Source organism: Balaenoptera acutorostrata, chromosome 12 (assembly GCF_949987535.1).
Source record: "Balaenoptera acutorostrata chromosome 12, mBalAcu1.1, whole genome shotgun sequence".
Taxonomy (NCBI): Eukaryota; Metazoa; Chordata; class Mammalia; order Artiodactyla; family Balaenopteridae; genus Balaenoptera; species Balaenoptera acutorostrata.
In genome coordinates, this window is record NC_080075.1 from 87,954,163 (window position 1) to 87,975,752 (window position 21,590).

At 46.9% G+C, this 21,590-nt stretch overlaps 1 protein-coding gene across 8 annotated transcripts in view; it reads right to left on the reverse strand.

Moving 5' to 3' along the window:
* The window catches only part of ASAP2 (ArfGAP with SH3 domain, ankyrin repeat and PH domain 2), a 161,237-nt gene that overhangs the window by 95,350 nt on the left and 44,297 nt on the right, over positions 1-21,590 (reverse strand). For all 8 annotated transcript variants that reach the window (XM_057558091.1, XM_057558090.1, XM_057558088.1 and 5 more), the window contains exon 2: positions 9,825-9,897. In XM_057558091.1, coding sequence (XP_057414074.1) covers positions 9,825-9,897 — 73 coding nt within the window. The remainder of the gene's footprint in view (positions 1-9,824; positions 9,898-21,590) is intronic.

Sequence of the window (21,590 nt, forward strand, 5' to 3'; positions counted from 1 at the left end):
AGCAATACAACAATGCAATGAGCATCCCCAATAAAGATTTTATCTTTCTTGATGTGCACAGCCAATACCAGTTTCACTTTATTCTTGACAAACACTGAGGATTATAATTTAGTTATTTTCTTATGTAACAGGTGGGAAATCATGCCAGATATAGTACCTTCTTTTTTTTTTTAAATTAATTTATTTATTTATTTATTCTTGGCTGTGTTGGGTCTTCGTTTCTGTGCGAGGGCTTTCTCTAGTTGCGGCGAGCGGGGGCCACTCTTTATCGCGGTGCGCGGGCCTCTCACTGTCGCGGCCTCTCCCGTTGCGGAGCACAGGCTCCAGACGCGCAGGCTCAGCAGTTGTGGCTCACGGGCCCAGCTGCTCCGCGGCATGTGGGATCCTCCCAGACCGGGGCTCGAACCCGTGTCCCCTGCATTGGCAGGCAGACTCCCAACCACTGCGCCACCAGGGAAGCCCCAGATGTAGTACCCTCTTAACGCACAATGAAATTTCACTTCCTAAACAATTACATATATTTCTTCTGAACTGCTCTATCCTAAGTATGATATGGTAATAGAAACAATTCTGTGTTAATTTAATAGCCACATTCTAATTAGCATTGCAAACAACAGGGAGAAACACACACAAAAATCCTCATTTTCTTTCGTAGGTAGAAGATGGTAAGGGTTTGAGGGGAAATTAGCATCTCTTTCTTTGTATTTTTCCTTTCTAGGATGCGCCAATCTCTCTAAAAAAGGGGGAAGAAGGGAGACCCACCCGGTGAGAAGAGCTCCACCAAGTCTTTAAGGTACAGTAATTCTAGAGAAGTGAAAATCAAAGTCTTCTCTTGCTTCCTTCTTGATAAAGATGAATTTTTCCACCCACCGATATGTCAAATAGCTGAAAAATGTTAGCATCAACTTCCTGGGGGGAAAAAAAACCCACCTAGGAGCTGAGACAGAGATTGGGAAAGTTTAGACTAAGAACAGTATTAGAATAAATATGAACTGGGTTTTTTGTTGTTGTTGTTGTTTTTTAAAGAGGTCAGATAACAGTCTATTGTAAGTGGGAAAAATTACTGTAGAAACAGTTTCTCAGCAAATCACCATCATAACTGCTTTTGCAAACCTGTACACAAGACGTTCTAGAAAATACATCTAGCTGTGTTGTTATCCTTTTGAAAACTGGGAGCAAACATAGCATACTTGCTATTGCGTAAGAAAAGTATTGTTTTGCCTATATTGGGAACATACTGATAACCTTTTGGCTCAGTCCAATGTTTAAAGTCGGGGTGGGGGTGGCAGGGGTGTCTAAGGCGGTATTTTCAAGACCAGCAGCTTCAGCATCGCCTGGGAACTTATTCAACTAGCGAATACTCAGGCTCCATCCTGGACCTACTGAGCCGGAAACTCTGAGGGTAGAGACCAGCAATCTGTGTTTTAACAAGATCTCCAAGGGACTCTGGGGCACTCTCAAGTTTCAGAACCGCAACTCTAAAACGGGGTTTGGCAAACTTTTCCTAAGAGCAAGAGAGATATATTAAAGGCTTTTGTAGGCGCCAAGAGGCAATACTGAGGTTACTGGGTATATATGTGTTAAGATGCTAGAAACCATTCTTAGCTCACAGGCTGTAAATAGCATAGCTGGCTGCTCCAAGTCATCGCAACCACTCCCCGCCCCTTCTACATACATGAATCTGTATCAATCCTGTTCACCCCTAAAATTTTAAGTTGACCTCTCTCCTACACTAAGACGAGAGTGTAAGAACTTACAGCAGAAACGTAGTAACATACAAATGAATATTACTGACACGTACTGTGTGTCTGCCGGCCTCTGTGCTGACCACTGCAGGGACACACAGGAGGTACATTTGCAGCTGTCACGCTGTTCGTGTGCCCAGAACCACATCTGTCACTTTTTCATGTTATCCCAGTTACTCGTCACTAACAAGCCTATGAAATATTAACATTCTCCTCTTACATATGAGGAAACTGAGGCTCAGAAAGATAAACAACTTCCCCAGTGTCACAGACTTTCTGAGCGGCACCACCAGCTTTGACCCCAGGGCTCCTGGATCTTAACACCCATGTGCTCTTTATCCTAAACCACACCGCCTTTCAGAACGGGTCACGGACCTCAGGGCTTGTCATCGAACTGGGGGGCAAAGACCAACAGACATAAAACTATTTATAAAGAGCAAGATTTAAAGAGAGAACAGAGTCTGCATATTAGATACTCTTTCAGTTTTGGCTGAAAGAAAAATCAAAACTGATTCAACCTCAAAACTCACAATTCAGAGGGGAACTGGGTTCAGCAGAATACTGTCCCCTCCCCAACAAAGATGTCCACTCCTAATCCCTGGAGGCAGGGATATTATGCCATCTGAGGTTGCAGATGGAATTCAAGTTGTTAATCAGCTCAACTGGAGATGGGAAGATTATCCTGGATCATTGGGTGGGCCCAATGTAATCACAGGTCCTTGGATGTGGAAGAGGGAAGCAGAAGAGTCAGTGTCTGCTAGGGACTGAACTGTGTGTCATTCCCCTCCTCCCCCCAACCAAATTCATACGTTGAAGCCTTAACCCCCAGTATGATGGTATTTGGGGGGTGGGCCTTCGGGAGATAATAAAGTTTAGATGTGCTTAAGAGGGTAGGGCCCTCAAGATAGGATTAGTGTCCAGAGCCCGCTCACTCTAGCATGCCTACGCTCTCTGTCTCTGTCTGTCTCTCTTCCTCCACCACATGGGGACACAGTGAGAAGGCGGCTCTCTGCAGGCGAGTGAGAGAGCCTTCACCTGAACAAGAGCGAGCGGGCACCGTGATCTCGGACTTGCAGCCTCCAGCACTGTGAGACAAATGTCTGTGGTTTTAAGCCCCCCAGGCTGTGGTATTGTTATGGCAGCCCATGCAGACTAAGACAGCATCACGAGTGATGGAGCGTGAGAAAGACTCCACCAGCCATTGCTGGCTTTGAAGATGGAAGGAGGCCCCTATCGGAGGAACTCAGGGGCCTCTAGAAGCTGGAAGGGGCAGGGAAACCTCCTTGCTTCCAGGAAGCCAGCCAACACCTTGATTTCAGCCCAGTGAGGCCAGTTTGGACTTCTGACCTCCAGAGCTGTAGGTGAATCGGTGTCATCTGAAGGCGCTCCGTTGGTGGTAATCTGTTACAGCAGTCACAGAAAACTAATAATACCGAGAGTTAAAGGAGGCTGACACCGCGTCAAGTCTCAGCTTGATGGAGACAGCTGGGCAGGCCTTCAACAGGCGCCTGGGACAGAAGCGCGTGCGTACAGACCAGGAGCAGGGCCAGATGGGAGACTGTGTGAAAGACACACATACGGCTGTGACACGCTCGTGCACCAGGGAGCCCCCGGTCAGCCTGGAGCAGAGAGAGACCGCGGAGAGCAGGGAATCACTTAGAGGTCAGCTGGGGCCAGCCCATGACCAATCAGGACACTCGGCAGAAAAGTCCTGCTGGCACGTAAATTAAGGAACACGAGACACGAAAAAGTACACAGCAGTGCGAGGCATAAGTACTAAATTATTTCCACTGTTCTTTTAATAATGCATAAAACGAGTGTTCTTCCTATGCAAGCAGTCGCCTAAGGATGTTGAACACTCTAGTGATGGAACCGCTACGGGGACTTCTCCTGGAACTAACGGCACTCAGAGCCAGAAGGATGGCAGTTACGGCGCTCCTAACCGACTGTGGTCGCCAGCAGCTCAATCCCTTACTGAATATGCCTGGCTCATTTCCGACATCTAGTTCTAAAAAAGTTTAATCTATCCTTAAATTCCCCCACTAAATATATTCAAAAGAATGTGCTACTAAAAGCAGTTCTAGAGAAGAGATCCAAAATGCTGTGAACGATGTCAGCAACTCACAGGAGAAGGTACAGGGTTTCCTCAGGTGACTGTTTTGAAGGAGACAACACTTGTTCTGAAATAAAGACTTCGGGATCAGGATTCTGGCTTAAAAAAAAAAAAATTCAGATTCACAGCCTTATAATAACTCAAACTTGGCATGATATAAAGATGGGTAAAAGAGGCCCCCTGCAAGGTCAGGCTGACGGTCAGCCTGCTGTGTGTGGTACCTCAGAAAGGACAGGCCGGTGTCCAACATGCCAGGTCGAAATCCCAGAGCAAACGTCTCAACTTCCTGAAGCCTCAGTTTCCTCTGATCAAGCAGCAAAATGACACTTCAAGCAGAGAGAAAAGCATGTGCAGAGGGAAGAGGACACAAAACGTGGCACGTTGGGGCAAAAGGCAAGTCGTGTCAAAGAAGGGCACAGAGAGTTGGGAGGGACTCTGCACAGGTAGCCTGGGCCCAGGTGATGCAAGGAGCTGGGACCAAATCTGGTCTTCTGCCGTGTTTACTAACCCGAGGCTCGCAGTGGGAGCGGTTAAGGGATGCGGTAGTAGTTTCACAGACAAAGTAATTTGGAAAAGGTTAAGGCCAATTTCCTCACAATTCGCTTTAGCATATTAAAGTCTTTGGCTAGTCCTGCAGGAAGAAAAACCTGTTACCCATGCTTTAGTCCAATTTCCCTAAAATTCCGGAGCCCCCAGAGGCCTTCCCCATCTCTCCCAGGCTCTGGAACGTCACGAACATCAATGTGGACAAGAAACACTCCAGAGTTGTGAGCAGAGAAGCAACACCGCTGAGCTGTGTTTTAGAAAATGACTCTGGGGCAGGTACAGAAACGAGGTTTACAGCACACGCTCAGCAATACAGGTCAGAAATGCAGATTAGCCACGAGTGGTGTTAAATTCGTAAAGGCCAGCTTCCTGACACCAAAGTGTTTACACCTTCCCCTTCTGATGTTTGTTTGCTGAAAACGTCCCCTTCCGGGTGCCGGGTGCCGGGCCAGCCTCGGGAGACACTCAAGTCCTTCCTCAAGGCTGGCGGCAGTCACATAGCCAGCGTTTACACGTGACTTCATTTTATTTCTGATCAGAACCACTTCTCAACATAGGGTTTTAAGATCACTTTTGAACCTGGTCGAATATGAAATATCCCTTTTATACAAGCCTTAAATTATGAACTCAAAAAGCCCAAGTGAACACAATAAAAAAGAAATCTCTTAAGATCCTTTTTGAAATCTGTTGTTTGTCAAAAAACTGAGCATCCATCTCTTGGTGGTTTCTTGACGCCTTGAGGACAGCCCGTCAGTGCCAGCACAGTGGGGGCCTCGCAGCACGGTGGCCACTGACCTCAGCCCTACCCGGCAGGAAGCTGAGCTCCAGGAGCATCAGAGAACACCTGCAACCCTCTGCCCTCAGGTTCCCCTTTGTAAACCGAGAACAAGTCTTTACAACGACTTGCTGTAAAGATGAGCATAAGGTAGAGAAAGCCCAAGGTATGCAGGAAGTGTTCAAAAACATGTAACAATCATTATTCCCCTTGTCCACCTCCCACTTTATCCAGGAAAAGAGCTTTTCCCGGGGGTGACCGCCTTTTCGGATACTGCAACACCCGTTTCAGGCAAATCTCAGTGCTGTATTAAGCAGAGGGAGTTTTATACTCTTGTCTTTGATATTTACTTTTAAATAGAAAAAAAATTCATAAAAATTTCCCTACACATTTACTTCCAGTTAGGTGTTAGTCACTGAAAACTGACTCTATTTCCTTCCTTCATAAAATCAGTGGTTGTCAGGTAATCAGTTAATATCTATGTACTGGAAAGCTAAGCATGGTGGCGGTTTTAGTTTTTGTTTTGTCACTTGTTTTTAAAAAACTGTAGAGGATAAACAACAAGGTCCTACTGTATAGCACAGGGAACTGTATTCAATATCCTGTGATAAACCATAATGGAAAAGAATATGAAAAAGAATGTATATATATGTATAACTGAATCACTTTGCTGTACAGCAGAATTTAACACAACATTGTAAATCAACTACACTTCAATAAAATAAAAATTTTAAAAAACTGCAGAGGACTTTGAAGAACATCTAGATGTGGGTTTCTCAACCTTGGCATTACTGACATTTGGGGCCAGATAATTCTTTGTTGGGGGCTGTCCTGTTCATCACAAGACCTTCAGCAGCATCCCTGGCCTCTAGCGCGTGCACACACACACATACATATACACACACACATACATACATATACACACACACATACATACATATACACACCCACATATACACACACACACATACATACACACACACACACTCTTCAGCTGTTAATAACCACACTGGAACAAATCACCCTGGCTGAGAACCACTGATCCCCATTCTAACCTAAATGACTGTTTTTCAGACAAGGAAACCAGGGCTAAAAGACGTTAAGTAGGAAATACGTTAATATAAATGTTTCAGACATTACATGAAATTTCTAAAAATCTTATATGTTCTGGTATAATGTTATAAGTCATAATTCTAGTTATTACTTTAAAATGTATATCTCAGAAATAACTAAATTTCCTTGTCAATTGCATTATTATGAACTTCTATCAAATCTTTAACCGTGGTCATTTTTAAGTCTTTTGTCATTTACAGACAGTTCTGGGTGTACTCTGATGCTTTTGCAAAAATGTTCCTATAAAAGGGTTTCATCTTCAAGGAATTCACGGAAAAGACTCTGACAAGTACAGGTTTCTGGTAACTGACTGTACTGCTGAACTGAATGAATAAGCATTTTCAGAACGCTAATGGAAAACTGATGAACTCATAAAAGTGCTAACAAAAGATCAAGATAAAAAAAAATTAATTACATGGGAGTGAACTGATGAGGATGATTATAATTTTTGTGACTTTCTGTTTGAATAATAATAATAATAAAAAAATCCCACAAGGACCCAGAGGCAAAAAATATACAAATCAATTTTCACTGCAAAGTAAAGGAGCTGTTACAGTGGAGGATTACTGGACTGAATGTCAATATTATGACATAGTATGAGTGTGTTTCGTGCTTGGTAATTGCAATCATTGTTGCTTTTGTTGTGGTCATCCATTTACAATGCTTGGTGTCAGTCTATTTATCTCTTGTAAAAATAAAATACAGTGTGTATGTGTGAAAAAAAAAAAGAATAGTTTTGGAGACTTTTGAAATCTATATGTATTTCTATATCTATATCTGTATCTTTTCAAACACACAGTGTGTATCCTTTTGCTCAATATTTTATCTGTGACATTCACCTATGTGGTTGCATATACTTATAGTTAATTCATTTTCATTCTATACAGTATTCCATTGCACAAGTATGACATTTTTTAATCCATTAAAAAAAAAAAAAAGCACTAAGTAACTTCTTCCAGGGTATGACAGCCAGCACCACAAACCCCAGGTCCAGAAAGCTTTCACACTTAGTCGGGAACTAGCCCAGTCAAGAACAAATTAAGTCCCTTCTCTTCTTTGCTTTCCCAAACTTATTTCACATTCACTTGGTACTTGTCATAAACAAATTAATACCTGTCTAATCATATTAACATCAATGTAATTGCCATATATAAAATATGCAAAATAAAGGGAAGAAAAATATCTATAAAGTCAAAACTCTGAAACAATCATTTTTTAGCATATTTTCCCCATATATTTTTTCCTACAGATATGCTTTTCTCCCCATCTTGGGTAAATCTTTAATTTTCTCTTTATACCTGATGTCAAGACAGTAGGACATGTCTTGAGATATGTACACATACCCACCCATACATAAATATACATACACATGGACATAGTACACACAAACATGTGCACACACACACATATATAAAATTTGTTTTGCTTAGAATTCAGTGGACTCTCTAAATTTGAGATCTGAAATCTTTCTTTAGTTCCAGGGATTTTTTTCAGCTATCATTAAAAAAAAAAAAAAATTCCCCCCTTTCCACTCTCTTTTCCCTCTTCTGGAACTCCTTTTAGGTGGATGCTAATATTGACCCCTCTGAATCTATTCTCATTGGCTCTTAATTTTTATTTTACGCTGTCCATCCCTTTAACTCCTTGAGTTCAGGCAACATGGGGCCTCACTAATTCCTTCTTCCTATGTGTGTAGCCTGCCACTTAGCAAATTTTAGTTTTTAGTCTTGCTCTGATTGCCTTATTAAATCTGTTTCCTCAAGTATGAGTTCTTCAGTTTCTTGATTTGGGGGTTCTTCAAATGTTAGGCTATTCTTGATACTATCTCTGAGTGAGTGAGATTTTCATTTTGATGAGGTCTATCCATTTTTTTCTTCTATGTTTATTGTTTTCTTTGTCCTACCCAAGAAACCTTTGCCTACCCCAGGTTGTAAAGATATTCTCCTAATTGTTCTTCAAGAAGTTTCATAGGTTTAGCTTTTACATTTAAATCTGTGATCCATTTCAAATTAATTTTTGTGTAAGGGATGAGAGAGGGTCGTGGTTCATTTGTTCTCACATAGATATTCAGCTGTTCCAGCAGCATTTGTTAAATTTTAGAATCAGCTTGTCAGTGCCCCTGCTGACATTTTGATTAGGATTGTGGTGAATCTTGACATCAATCTGGGGAGAAATGACCTCTTATCAATATTGTCTTCCAACCCACATATACCATATACCTCTCCGTTTATTTAGGTCTTCTTTAGTTTCTGTCAGCAGTAGTTTTGTATGTTTTCAATGTTGGGTTCTTACATATCTTTCGTCAAATCTGTTCCTAGATATACTTGGCAATTCTTGATTGTAATATCATCTTTGTAGCTGAAATCTCCTACTAGACCCTTCATTATCCTGCTTTGCACAGCCCTCCCTGGAGGAGAGGCAAAGCAGCTACTGGAGTTGTGCTCACACTACAGGTGACTCTTGAACAAGGCGGGGATTAGTCAGGGTATAATTCATAGTCAGCCCTCTATGTCCACGGTTCCTCCACATCCGCGGGTTCAACCAACCATGGACCCTGTTAGTATTTGCTTTTGAAAAATATCCACGTATAGGTGGACTCGTGCAGTTCAAACCAGCCTTGTTCAAGGGTGAATTGCGTTTTAGTTGGGGACGGGGGTGGCAGGTGGGACATGTACCTCCAGAAGGTTGCACGTCCCTCCTGACATCACAGCCACCTGGGGCGTTCCCAGTCCTGCTCCGATTACTACTCTCACTGAAGGGAGACACCACGAGGGTGAAGGGGACAACGTAGAGCTATCCAGCGCCTGGGCCCCTCCTCCTCCCAGGCCGCCCTCCACAGGCAGCCCCCGGTGTACCTGCCACCCTCAGCAGGGGCGTGTCTCCCACCAGGCAGCCTTCTATCTGCAAGCCCTGCTCCAGTCTCTCCAAGACTCCTCACCACCACTAGTCCCCTAAGGCTGCCACTTCCTCATTTCTGAGTGAAACTTTATAGTCACTTAATGACTTTTAAAAAGTACTTTCTATCATTAGTAACATTTTGTGCAGGGAGCAGACCTGCCACACACGTGCAGCCCGTCATCTTTGGGTCAGAAGTTGCAGTGTTTTTTGTTTTTAACCTATTTATATAAGTCTAGATCAAATATTACTTTGAGTAGTTGATCATGTTTTTATACTTATTAATTTTCTTCCCAGACAAGAAAGGCAAGAATCGGATAAGAGAGAAATGGAAAGGGCATCTGGCATAATTAATAGCACAAACCAAAGAACAGAGGCAGAAATGAGTCCACCCTTCTTAGCCAGCCTGACAAAGCTGGTCCATGCAGGGCCATCACGCGAGCCTCAGCTGCACTTCAGAGAACCGGAAGCACCCGTGCTCCTAAAAATTACACATCCCAACTCACCTCTCTAGTTTGTATGCCCAGGAAAAGGAGATTGGTTGATTATTCATTAATGGTTGATTAACATTATGATATCAGGACTGCAAATACAAAATTTTCCACAAAGAAACCCCCAGGAAAGGATGCATACTCACCCAGCCCGGAGATGTTTATTGCTTTCACGGATTTCTTCATTTTGTAAAGAACCATCCGGTCCACGTCCAAAGCCTAAAATACAGAGAACGTATTCATTAAAACATGCTTGAGCTTAGACCACAGCTTCAGAGAGCAGCCACAGGAGCGCCATGTGGAGGCCCCTCTGGGGTTGCCTCCGTGGGACCAGTGCTCAGTGTGGTGGGAATGAAGGTGGAGCACGTGGTCCCTAAAAGCCACCACCTTGTCACATGCCCCATCCACCTGAAGCCCCCGAGCCGCCTCTGCCCTCACTGCCTGCTGGACACCAGCCTTCTGCGGTGAAGCGAGTTAACCTGGACCACCTCTGCTTCCACCAACCCTCAGTTCTCCCTGTGAACCAGCGAGCCCTGCGGGTGTGCCGGCCTGCCGGGGCCCGTCCCCCGCGTAATCAAACAGACACACTTCCTAACGTTCTCCTCTAAAGGCACACACCTGTTCGCCACTGTATCCTCAGCACCCAGCAGAGAGCCTGGCAGAGAACAGGACTCAAAACGCAGCTCAGAAAATGACCATGAGACTAGCAAGACCGGCAGGACCCCAATCCAGACAACGGTTGTCTCTGCTGAGCCCAGAAACAAGGGGCAGCCACTGAAAGCTTCTTACTCTTAGCAGCGGGGAGGTGAGGGTCATGCAGGCCCCAGTGAGAACAACGGGGCAGGCAGGAAGTGGATTCAGGGTAAGGCTACCCAGAGGTGAGGGCCCGGCCGGGACCCACAGACGGAAGCTCGACGCAGGGCAGCAGACATGCTGGAAAAGTCAGGGAGTGGCCTCCAAGATCTACTCTGCCACTCTCAACCAGGTTTTAGTACTCCAGCTGCCGGCCTTCTCACAGATGACAGTAATCTTCTGTCCACAGGGGTCTGGCTCAGTTGTGCTGAGAGAAATGGGAACTGGGGGTAGTCAGATGCCTCAGTGTGGAAGGCCGAGGCAGAGGAAATGCCCTTTATCACACAGCTGAACTCTGAAATTCCCTCCCAGGTTACACTGTGGGAACACCCCTCCCTGATCATTCACTGCAGGAAGCCTTGTAAAAATGCCACCAGACGGAAACTGTACCCTTGTCATTAAAGGCACGCACTGTTTCCTGAACTCAGGAAAGAGGAGATGAACACTAACTGTTGCTTTTCTAGCCTATTATGAGGAGCTGAGAAGTACAGGTGAGGTGGGTGGTAGAGGTGATTTTTAATTAAAATTACAAGAGGGAAAAGCAATTACCTCGCCACTCAAAAACACACAGTGCATTACAGTGCATATTTACAGATAATTAAGGTTGAACTTGGTCAGGAGAAGTTAAAATGATTAAGACTGAACGCTGGAAAAAGTCTCTGTCAATTATATATAAAAACAGCATGGGAATTTTAGAACAAAAATAATAAAACTTGAGAGTCTCAAGGAACCAAAAGTTTCTACCAATCAGGCTGAGACTTCCAACCAGAACATGCACTCACCCACACCCTGCCCTCTCCAAAATCTACCTAAACTTAGGAGAAGGAAAAAAAGCTGCAACTATAACCAGAAAGCTTAGGAGAAGGAAAAAAAAAGCTGCAACTACAACCAGAATTTGTGTGTAACGACTGTAAACAAGCAAAAATCTAATAGACAATACGGCCCTAAGTAGGAACTATGCAAAAGCCTAAGTCTGGCCAAAACCCTCATTAATTCTGAGGAGCTAGACCACAGCTGACCTTTAGTTTACAAAGCAAATTTCAGAGAGTAAATTCATCACATAAACAAGGCTGTAGGGATGTGTCACAGATATTTCAGAGGAAAATAAACAACTGTCTTCAACCACTTTAAAAGCATCTCTTTTGATCCCCTCAACTGTTATATTAATAGCCACGGTTCTTATTTATTCATGGAAGCAGCTCTCCTCCAAGTCCACGGCTGGTCTGGGATCCTGTGCAGCGTGGGAAAGGACGGCCTGCCTGGGGGGACGCTCACACTTTTCCTTTTCAGACCCGTGCTGTCCAGGATGGTAGCCACTGGCCACAGAGGAATATTTAGAGTAAAATTTAGAGTAAAATTAAAATGTAATGAAATTTATTAGCCAGCTCCTCAGCCTCGCTACCTTTCTCAAGCGCTCCGGCCACGTCCCATGTACTGTTTCTAAGCACACCCCGCTTTATGCTTCTCCTCTGTACCTGCGTCCCTCTGTGTGCCAGCCCCCAGGGATACCCCGTAAAGCGCTGGTAGCACCTAGGGGGTCCGTTCCCTCTTCCCCCCGTGCGACACGCCTGTCTCCCTTTGGAGGGCCGCCTTAGTCTTTGCTCCCAGGGCCCTACAGGGACCTCCATCTGGCACGGAGGCACCTACGTCCTGATGCTGGCCCACGGGGCCAGAACTGCAGTCTGTCTGAGATGAATCTTGAGCATCTAGGGTCCACACGGCACTTCTGTCCCTCGGCCTGTTTTCATGCAGCCATGCACTAAGGATCTGTACAGATGAACATTTCCAATCCATGTGATGATGGGGTGATGGAGAATACTAACTCTGAACAACCAATTAAGAGAAAGGTTCGTACATCGACTATACTTCAAATAAACACATAAAGAATGAAAAGAGAGAGAGAAATGTTATCCCCCCAGAAAGAATTCCACTCTTCTATGGACCTAGAGTCTGTCACATAGAGTGAAGTAAGTCAGAAAGAGAAAAACAAATACCGTATGCTAACACATATATATGGAATCCAAAAAAAGAAAAAAATGGTTCTGAAGAACCTAGGGGCAGGACAGGAATAAAGACTCAGACGTAGAGAATGGACTTGAGGACACAGGGAGGGGGAAGGGTAAGCTGGGACGAAGTGAGAGAGTAACATTGACATCTATACACTACCAAATGTAAAATAGATAGCTAGTGGGAAGCAGCTGCATAGCACAGGGAGATCAGCTCCGTGCTTTGCGACCACCTAGAGGGGAGGGAGGGGATATGGGGATATACGTATGCATATGGCTGATTCACTTTGTTTTACAGCAGAAACTAACACAATATTGTAAAGCAATTATACTCCAATAAAGATATTAAAAAAAAAATTCCACTCTTCTTAGTAGACCTGCATTACCAAAAAAATTACACTCCATTACTGTCATTATTATTATATTTTAATTTTCATTAAAAAAAAGTTTTTGTGGAAATTTCTTTTCTCTCTTATTATGTAAGGATGTACATAATTTTGCCTCAATTTTGCCTCTAGGCCTGAAAATCCTAAATATTTCAGGCCCACAAAACCTAAAATATTTACTATCTGGCCCTTTGCAGACAAAGTCTGCTGACCCTTGACCTGAGGATCCACACAAACGTCTCTCCTGCACCGTCAGCCGGCCCTGCTGCTCCTGCCCTGAACTAGAGGCGACAACACAGGGCCAGCTTGGTCCCCAGCACCCTAAGGTCACAATTTGAGCCAGCAAGGGTGGGAAGGGCCTGGCTTATTCTTGGAACCCAGAGATTCTGCCCCAGAGGGGACAAGAGGACAGCAGACCACAGGCCTCCCCATTTGGGCCATGACCCATGCCTGTCCCATCTCCTCTCCCCTCGTTCCTTTCATGAAAGGCCAACTGGAGAAGAAATGACATATCTGAAGGACAGAAAACCAAATAACAAAACAAAACAATGCCCAGACCTGTGCCCCAAGGACAGCTTTACCAAGAAAGAGTCATACAGATATTTAGATGGTGGCTTTGCCTCAGCGCACATTTGACTTAACTTTTGAAGTAACAGAGAATGTTAACGACAGTGTCAAATATTTCCAGACCACTTTTGGGAAGCGCAGAAATGCACTGTGGCCTGCAGGCTCGGTTTAAAGTGAGAGCAATAATGGATCGACCTCCTCCTGGGAATAAAGCAGAGGCCCGGAGAACAGCAGGTGTCATGAAGAATTAAGATCAAATAAATAGCCAAGCTAGATCACAGCTGTGCGAAACGTGTGCCTAAGGACAAACACGGACACACTTTGGTATTACCTAATAATATTGAAGTTACTCATAGTATGTGAATGTTTGCCCCAGAAGATACATACAAGGATGTTCATGACACGCTTCCAAGTAGATGAAAACTGGACAAACCCAAATGCCTGTCAATGGGAAAATAGATGAACTGTTGTGTATTCACATAACAGAATGCTACATAGCAATGGAGATGAACAATCTTTACCCACCCAGAACACAAATGAAACTTCACAAAAATATTAAAGAAGCAAGTTGCAAAGGTAAACGTGCACTATAATACCATAAAGTTTTTTTTAAAAAATAGACAAAATTATGGGACTTCCCTGGTGGTGCAGTGGTTAAGAATCTGCCTGCCAAAGCAGGGGACAAGGGTTCCATCCTTGGTCCGGGAAGATCCCACATACCACAGAGCAACTAAGCCCGTGAGTCACAACTACTGAAGCCCACGCACCTAGAGCCTGTGCTCCGCAACAGGAGAAGCCACCGCAATGAGAAGCCTGCGCACCTCAACGAAGAGTAGCCCCCGCTCGCCGCAACTAGAGAAAGCCCGCGCGCAGCAACGGAGACCCAATGCAGCCAAAAATAAATAAATTAATTAATTTTTAAAAATAAAAATAGACAAAATTAGATTATGTTTAGGGATGTAGATTATGTTTATGTTTAAGGATGTAGATGTTGCTGAGAAAAAATGGGAAAGAGCCCCAAATGCCTAACCTAGGAGAATGACCACACAAACTATAGTGCACCCCTACGATTCAAGTCTAGACAGCTGTTAGTATCACTGATGCCCACTGGGTCACACTACGTGAAAACGTGGAGCGCAGAGAGAACGCAGACTATGTACAAATGCCCATGTTAACAAAGGAGAGCCCTGAGGTCAGTAAAGCTGAAGAACCAAGTACCCACAGGCACCCCACGGACCCTCTCCCTGGAGAGGTCAGCCCCCAACACAGCCCCCGCTAGATCACTAATGTAGAGAAACGGAAACAGATGATGTGAACGCCAGCTTTATAAAAATGCTTCACATCCTGATTTTTATTGGGGGGAAAAAGCTACTGGGAGATCTGGGGGAGCTGAAAAGGGAAAGGCAAATTTTGGCAAAACGGCTACAACCCACCAGAAGCAAAGAAAGGCACCCCCAGTCTCCCCGGCCCTGGTGCCCTGTTCCCAGGGAGACGAGGGGCAGGGGGAGGGCCTGGCCTGGGTGCCCCGACCCTCCCATAGTGCTCTGCTCCCTGGGGCTGACAAGAGAGCTCGGATGCAAGCAGGAAACGGGCGACCTCAGGAGACTAATCACAAACAGAATGGACCTTATCCCAGAAGGTGCTAACACACCCCTGGCAGGAAGTGGGAGGGAGGCGGTGCGGGTGCTGCACCAGATCCGGCACCGCAGGCCTGGTGATGCAGAAGAGGCTGGGAAGGCGACCTTCAGCTGAGAGCGAGGCCAGCCTTCCACATCTGTCCCAGTCCCAGAGGACAACGTAATCACAAGCCAGGCTGATTTCCCCAGGAAACGAGGATCAAGCCACATGAACTCCACTTTGGTAACATAAACCAGGGAGAGAAGACTGGAGATGGCCGTTTTTTTTCCAAGCCCCACACGCAGACAAGGAGAGCGAAGTGAGACTTCCGTCAACCACATCCACTCTGTGGGCAATGTCCCTACCCTCACCCCATCTAGCACACTGAGCCCCACCATTCCCACTGGGCCCTCGACGGGGGCCTTTCTGCGGTCAACTGGCTGCCACATTTGTGTCTTATATATTCTTTCAAAAAATGCACCTCGTAACTGTGTCCAGAGACTTTAAGCAACACATGCAATGAAAATGGGAAAACCCATCGTTCCATTCAATCTCCTAATCCCCTCCTAACACCCACATCTCTAAGTCCACGATGTCACCTACAGGAAGACACCAGAAAGAAAAGAACCTAACAGAATGGGATCTTAGTTCTGGCCCCTCAGTGCTGTCCTGTTGGAGAATAGTGCAGAAGTTAAAAATCACTGGCTTTAGAATTGGACAGATGTGGTTCTCAGCCAGGCTCCACTTACTAGCAGCACAGTCTCAGAAAATTACTTCACCTCCCTGACTCGGTTTCTTCATCTATAAATTGGGAATAATAATATCTGCCTCCTAGGATAAGGTCATCAACATATACAGGATCTGGCATATTGTAGGCACTCAATAATCAGTAGCCATTGTCAGTGTCTTCCGGTTCTCAGAGGGTCTAAAGCTACACCACACTTATGACCAAGTAAGGTAGCTGCTCAGAAACACCGTCACCCCAGTACTGTCCCAATCAGTAGGATAAATATTTTCAGGTCTGATAATCGTTATGATAACAAGCGGAAATAACTCAGAAAAAAACACTTTTGTAGCTCTTGCCAGCCTTTCACTTCCACATGCAGCCGTTTTTTTCCATCACTTTAAATTCTCCAAAACTTTTCCTGGTGTGTTTCTGACTCTCTAAATGGGTATCACGACAAAGGCAGGGCCACACGGCTAGTGGTAGCACAGGGTGCCCTGGGCCACATCAGCTTTAACATTTAGGGAGAGGAGTGTGGAATCCCAGGTCTGAAGTGCAAGGGGGTGGTGGGCACCTGGTATCAGTCTGTCCCCGCCCCGCACAGACCCCCAGGCATCAGGAAGCCCACTCACAAAGCAAGGCCTCTAGGCGGGCTTGCCGCTCTCACACCTGCAGGGGCCACACCAAGCTCTGCCCACCCTCTGCTCACAAAGGGCCGCACTGTGAAGGTGACCGTAGGGTTGGACGATGCCTGAAGCTCTACAGGTGCATCCAGGGAATGAACAGACACAGTGTTACTCAGATAAGGTCATCAGCATTTGAGAGAAACACCTTTTAGTTACAAAGACAGCAGGAGATGGGAGTCTAAAAAGGCATCTGGGGCTTCCCTGGTGGCGCAGTGGTTGAGAATCTGCCTGCCAATGCAGGGGACACGGGTTCGAGCCCTGGTCTGGGAAGATCCCACATGCCGCGGAGCAGCTAGGCCCTTGAGCCACAACTGCTGAGCCTGCGCGTCTGGAGCCTGTGCTCCGTAACAAGAGAGGCCACGACAGTGAGAGGCCCGCGCACCGCAATGAAGAGTGGCCCCTGCTTGCTGCAGCTAGAGGAAGCCCTCACACAGAAACAAAGACCCAACACAGCCAAATAAATAAATTTTAAAAATAAATAAATAAATAAATAAATAGGCATCTGCAGTCCCAAGTATCATACATCCATTTAAATTCCACAAAGCACTTTAACATCCCTTATCTTGGGCAATATTTACAACACCCTGTGAAATCATCAGTTCCCCTAATTTAAAGTAGAAGAAACTGACTCAGACTTTAGGTGACTTGCCCAAGGTCATTTATTTGGCTTTGAACTAAAGAAAGGCTAGGAGAGCTCCCCCAAGCTAAGGGGCAAGCTTCCCGAACTGTGCCCCCCACCCCGTTTGCTAACAGCCTGGCTTCCAGAGGCCGGAGGGGAGCCGGGGAGCTCAGTGGGCTTCTGCAGCCGCCTTTCCTAACGTTCAGGAAAATCACCCCCCTTACACCCGACTCCCTGTGCTTCCTTTAAGCCCCTTTCCACTAAGCTCATCCAGGCGCATGGGCACACCTGCCCAGACTACCTGTGTAACCAGTCTGGGGTTTCAGAATCTTCCCAAGGGCCGAGGGGGTGGGTAGTGCATGAAGGCAGGTGGCGGATTTGCCACCATCTGCATTCGCCCGGGTTACACAATCTACTCCTGGGCTCCTCAAGAGGAAGATTAGATAAGACGACGATAGCCTGCCGTGTGTTGGTCTTCCACTTCTTGGTTCCTGCTTCCCATCCCCAAACCTGGCGCCCTGCCCTGTGATGGAGTGGAAAGTAGGGAGGAGGGAAACCCAGAATGAGGAAGGGAGACCAGAGGGAAGAAGGAACCAGCAGGCTTGTTGAGGCCCCAAAGCTGCCTGCCACACACAAAGCCACCCTCTAAACACAGCAGAGGGAGGTTTCTGAAAGAAGGAGGTGAAAATGCAAACAAGGCCAACGTGCTACCTGGATCCCTCGGTGCCCCTCCTGCTTTACCCCCAGAGTCTCCGTGCCTGCCCTCCATCCACGCGCCCCGCCGATCCCCAAGGCTGCATGTCTAGGAACTAACCTTTTATTTTTCTGCAATTCAAGTAATGCAGTAATGGGAGGAGAGAAAGATAAACTGGGGAGGCCAGGTGCGCATGGGAACCACCCAGGCATCTGCCTGCCCCAGACCACGCACGCTGCACCCCACTTCATCCTCGTGACCCCGGCTTATTGTGAGAGCACCGCTGGAGTAGAGACCATGGCTGAGCACACAGAGCTGGGCTTTAATTCCCGCATCTCCACACACGAATGACTCCATTCCTGGGCCTCAGCTTCCACATCCCTAGAATGGGGCGATCACATCTACTCGATATGGCGACTGTGAAGATTACACCACGCGGGTGAGCACTGCCCAGCAGCTGGAGAGCATCCGCGTCGACCTGAGGACCCTTCCCCTCCTGCCGCCCCGGCAGCCTGCGCAGCACAGCACAGCAGGCAGTAGCGTGGCTGGTCACCGACTGGCACAGACCCAGGGCTGCCGCTGGACCTGGCGGCTACCCTGGAGCGTCCTGCTGCAGCTCTCCTGCGGCCACGCCCTGTCCACACACGGTGAGAACAACGGGGGCCAAGGGGGTGCACCTACCGGGAGCCCACGCCAACCCCCAGACCGCACTGCGGATACCCTGCCCCCCAGGACCCTGCATCCACAGCCTTGGTCTGAGTGGGCTTCTTCCCCAGGGTGGCCATCTGCGGGGAGAGATGGACAGAGCCTGGACGTACACTAGACACACATGCCGGGAGCGAAGCTGGAGGCGCCCAGAGGTGCGAAAGCATCAAGCCTGCCCCGAGCCCTGGCGTTGTACATGGGGCTCCCGGCACCAGGGAGCCTAGAGGTGGTCTAAACCAGGTGCCCACCGCTCCCGTGCCCTGCAGAACCGGGCTCCACACTCCTGCTCCGTTTAACCCAGGCCGCACAGAACGCTTCAGGGGTGCGAGAGCCGAGAAGATGGTATGGGGAAGTTCAGCATCAGCACCCGCAGCCTGGAACATGGCAGGGCCACTTCACACGCCGGGGATCAGAAGAGTTCATTCAAAGAAAAGAAACCTCCGCTAAACACGCGCACAGAAGACTGCTTCCACGGCGTCGGAAGGCTGGGCATCCACAAACCGCACCCAGCTGGGAGCAAAGCGGGGACCAGAGAGGAGGAGCCGCCGGGGCACAGACGGCCTCACTCTTTCTTCTTCCCTCTGAATGACCCCACCCCCAAACAGCTCCCTCTTATCGAGGAAGCAGGGGAGAAGGTGCGGAGCTGAGGCCATGGCATGGACAGAGATGAGGGGCTGGCCGGTCAGAGAAGCGAGACAGGGTGACATTCCAGGGGAGCGAGCGGCGCGGCAGGAAGAGCAGGCCACAGGGCCAGGCAAGGCGGCAGGAGGAGGCTGGACGTGGGGGCGGGGAGGGGGCGTGCAGGGCAGGTCCCTGTCGCTGAGGGGCAGCGGCGGAGGGTGGGACGGGTAGCCAAAGGCGAGAGCAGCTCTCAGCTGGCTGACGCGGCTTCTGAGGGTCATTAAAGGCTGTCTATTTTCAGCATCTGGGGGTGTGAGTGTTTCTCCCCAAGGAAGGGCTCTTGACCATTCGTTTTATTCTCTTTGTTCTCCACCCAAAGAAAAGAAAACTCTAAACCCCAGTAACAGAACAAGAGGGAGAGCAGGGGACTGGTTCCCTCCGCCTAGGGGAGAGGTCCCCTCCGGCCCGCACCGGGGGCCACATGGCAGACCCCGCCCCTGACAGGACACGTGCCCGCTGCGTGCTGCAATCCCCGGGGAACCCCGAATGCTGAGTCCTAAAAACAGACACTGCATGTAGTGCTGCAGTCTCACGCCAGACATGGTTTCTACGTTTCTCAGACCAGAATGCTATCTGCTTTAAAGCTAATATGCAAAGTATTTACTATCTTTCAAAAAAAGCAGAGATACAAATTTACTGTTTCTTAAGAAACCTGAGGAAGCTGCAAGAGTACACAGATGTTCTGCTGGTCCAAGCCACGCAGCCCAGGCATCTGGGAAGGTCTACACTTATCGCAGTGACTGGAATGATGGATTGTGCAAAACAAGGGGTGAGCATGGTGGCCGGCAAAAGGCACCACCAAGCTCTGTCCCCTACTCATACTGTAGCCCTAGACGAGTCACTTCTCCTCCGAGGTCCCAGACGTAAAATTCTGTGAAACTACTGCCTTTAAGACAGTTTGCATTTCAGCTATCTTTCCAAGGAGGGACTACAATTGTATTCAAATACATGTGATGTAACGGATTAATTTTCCAGGGTAACTAAGAATCCTGCCCAAGACTCTCAACAGAATCAATTAATGACTAGCTATTAACACTGTGAATAATCAGTCCTATTCCAAACGTAAAAACAAATGTTTGGTAATGGCAAAAGGTAATTTTTAACTAAAAATTTCGTATTTCCCTGGCTTGGACTTCTCACAATAGGAAGAAATGTAAAGTGTGTGTCAGTACAACTTACCAGAAGGTCAAAACACCAACGTGGAGATACCAGCAGTCGTGTTGCCGGTGGGAGTGATAATAAATGTCTCACATCCGTACAGCACTTTCAACACAAAGTGCTTTTACATATACTATGGCTGGTGATCCTCAAACACAGGTAATATTATCATAACAAAGCAGAGACTAAGTGAAGTTATTTTTCCAAGGCCACAGAGGTAATGATAAAACCAAGATGCCACCTTTGTAATTTTTTTTTAATTCAAAAAAAATACTCTCACGGGGGCTTCCCTGGTGGCGCAGTGGTTGAGAATCTGCCTGCCAATGCAGGGGACACGGGTTCAAGCCCTGGTCTGGGAAGATCCCACATGCCGCGGAGCAACTAGGCCCGTGAGCCACAACTACTGAGCCTACGCGTCTGGAGCCTGTGCTCCGCAACAAGAGAGGCCGCGATAGTGAGGGGCCCGCGCATCGCAATGAAGAGTGGCCCCCGCTTGCCGCAACTAGAGAAAACCCTCGCACAGAAACGAAGACCCAACACAGCCAAAAATAAATAAATAAATAATAAATTTAAAAAAAAAATGTGTTTTAAAAAAAAATACTTTCACAGTATCTTAGCCTGTTGTTCTTTCTGACATCATGTGCTGTTTTTTTAGTCTGTTCAAGGTAAACAACTGTTAAAAAGTCAAGAAACAACAAACCAAGAAAATAAAGCTATTTTCATTTGGGGGGAAAGTTTTTTTTAAAACTTGCAGTCATTCCATAATGCTTACTAAGCAGCTATTCTGTTCACATCGTTGTGTGAGATTGGTTCATACCACTGTGTATGAAACAGTCCCTGCTTTCAAAGCCTTAAAATTTCCTGAGGCAACTGAGAGCGCTCAGAAACGAAGCCCCAGGGAATAAAGCCAGGCCTAGCAGCTCCTCCAGGACAGGACCCCTGACTCCTCATCTTTGAATCTCCACAGCCAGCACAGTGCCTGACACCTGAAAACGCTCCATGAACATGGAATGAAACCACACTCATTCTGTCTACACCAAACAACACGGAGCCCGGCTAACAGGGAAAGGTTTCCTGCGGAAGGTAAACACGGTCACACCCTGGAGACAGTGGCAGTTGTGAGAAGGTGGAGGAGGCCCGGCAGGCAGATGACACAGTCAAACAAGCAGGGCTGGGCAGGGCAGGACAATCGCCAAGGGACAGTCACGATGTGTCCC